The 1,065-nt window shown below is 55.1% G+C and overlaps 1 protein-coding gene across 1 annotated transcript in view; it reads right to left on the bottom strand.

Annotated features, from left to right (window-relative positions):
* The window catches only part of EMH_0051060 (uncharacterized protein), a gene marked incomplete at both ends in the record, with an annotated part of 7,810 nt that overhangs the window by 2,450 nt on the left and 4,295 nt on the right, over positions 1-1,065 (bottom strand). The window contains 2 exons of the mRNA XM_013496714.1: positions 3-335; positions 867-999. Coding sequence (XP_013352168.1) covers positions 3-335; positions 867-999 — 466 coding nt within the window. The remainder of the gene's footprint in view (positions 1-2; positions 336-866; positions 1,000-1,065) is intronic.

Below are 1,065 nucleotides of genomic sequence, written 5' to 3'. Positions count from 1 at the left end.
GCGAGGCCACGCAGTCTACCAAATCAACCAAATCGTGCAGCGGATGCACCACAGACAGAGGATCAATACACACACTCTCACCAGATTCTGCTGCTGCTGCTGCTGCTGCTGCTGGTGCTGCTGCTGCAGCTGGTGCTGGTGATGATACTGCTGCTCCTTCGGCTGATGGTCCTGCTGTTCCTCCTACGCCGGTTGCTGTTGCTGCTGCTGCTGCTGTGGTGGCTGCTGGCAGCAAGGGGGGAGCTGAAGCCTCTAAAGCTGCTACCAGGGCCCGCGTTAGGACCCCGTACTCCGCTGGGGTGTCTGGACACCTTTGCTCTACAAACGTTGCGATGCTGCAGCAGCAGCAGCAGAAGCAGCAGCAGCAGCAGAAGCAGCAGCAGCACGGTCACCGAAGCAATATCAGCAATAGAAGCAAGATTAGGAACTGCAGCAGAAGCCGTGTCATCACCAGAATCAGTGGGAGCAGCTGCAGAAAGAGTACCGCTATCATCAGCAGCAGCAGCAGAAGAAAGATTGTAAACAGAGTTTTAGCAGCAAAAGCAGCAGCAGCAGCAGCAGGGAGACCACCGGCATCCTCATCACGCGAAGCATCTAAGCAGCAACAACAGCAGCAGCACCGGAGCAGCAGTTACAGCAGCACCAGGAACAGCAGCCGCATCAACAGCAGCAACAGCAACAGCAACACCAGCACCATCATCATCAGCAGCAACAGCAGCAGCAGCAGCAGCAGCAGCAGGGTTTATGTGCTGACCAGCATAGCTGCTGAAGGTCTAGAGAGGGTACAGCGTCAGTGAGGAGAGCAGCAGCACCCCTAGATAGCTGCGTCAGCTGCGGGTCGTTTAGGGCGGGGTTCAGATGCTTACATATCCGCAGCATCAACCGCAGCTGATAGTAATCCATGCTGCCCAGCTGCAGCAGCAACAGCAGCAGCAGCAACAGTAACAGCAGCAGCAAAACCCATAAACAACCAAACACAGAATGACAAAACACAACGATCTGCATACACACAAACAACCACCAGAAACTTGTACAGAGGCAGGCGCAGCATGCATACACACACCA

The sequence above is a fragment of the Eimeria mitis genome, genomic scaffold, assembly GCF_000499745.2.
Source record: "Eimeria mitis Houghton genomic scaffold, Emh_scaff2254, whole genome shotgun sequence".
Taxonomy (NCBI): domain Eukaryota; phylum Apicomplexa; class Conoidasida; order Eucoccidiorida; family Eimeriidae; genus Eimeria; species Eimeria mitis.
The sequence above is the reverse complement of the archived record's forward strand: the minus strand, read 5'-3'. Positions and strand labels throughout refer to the sequence as shown.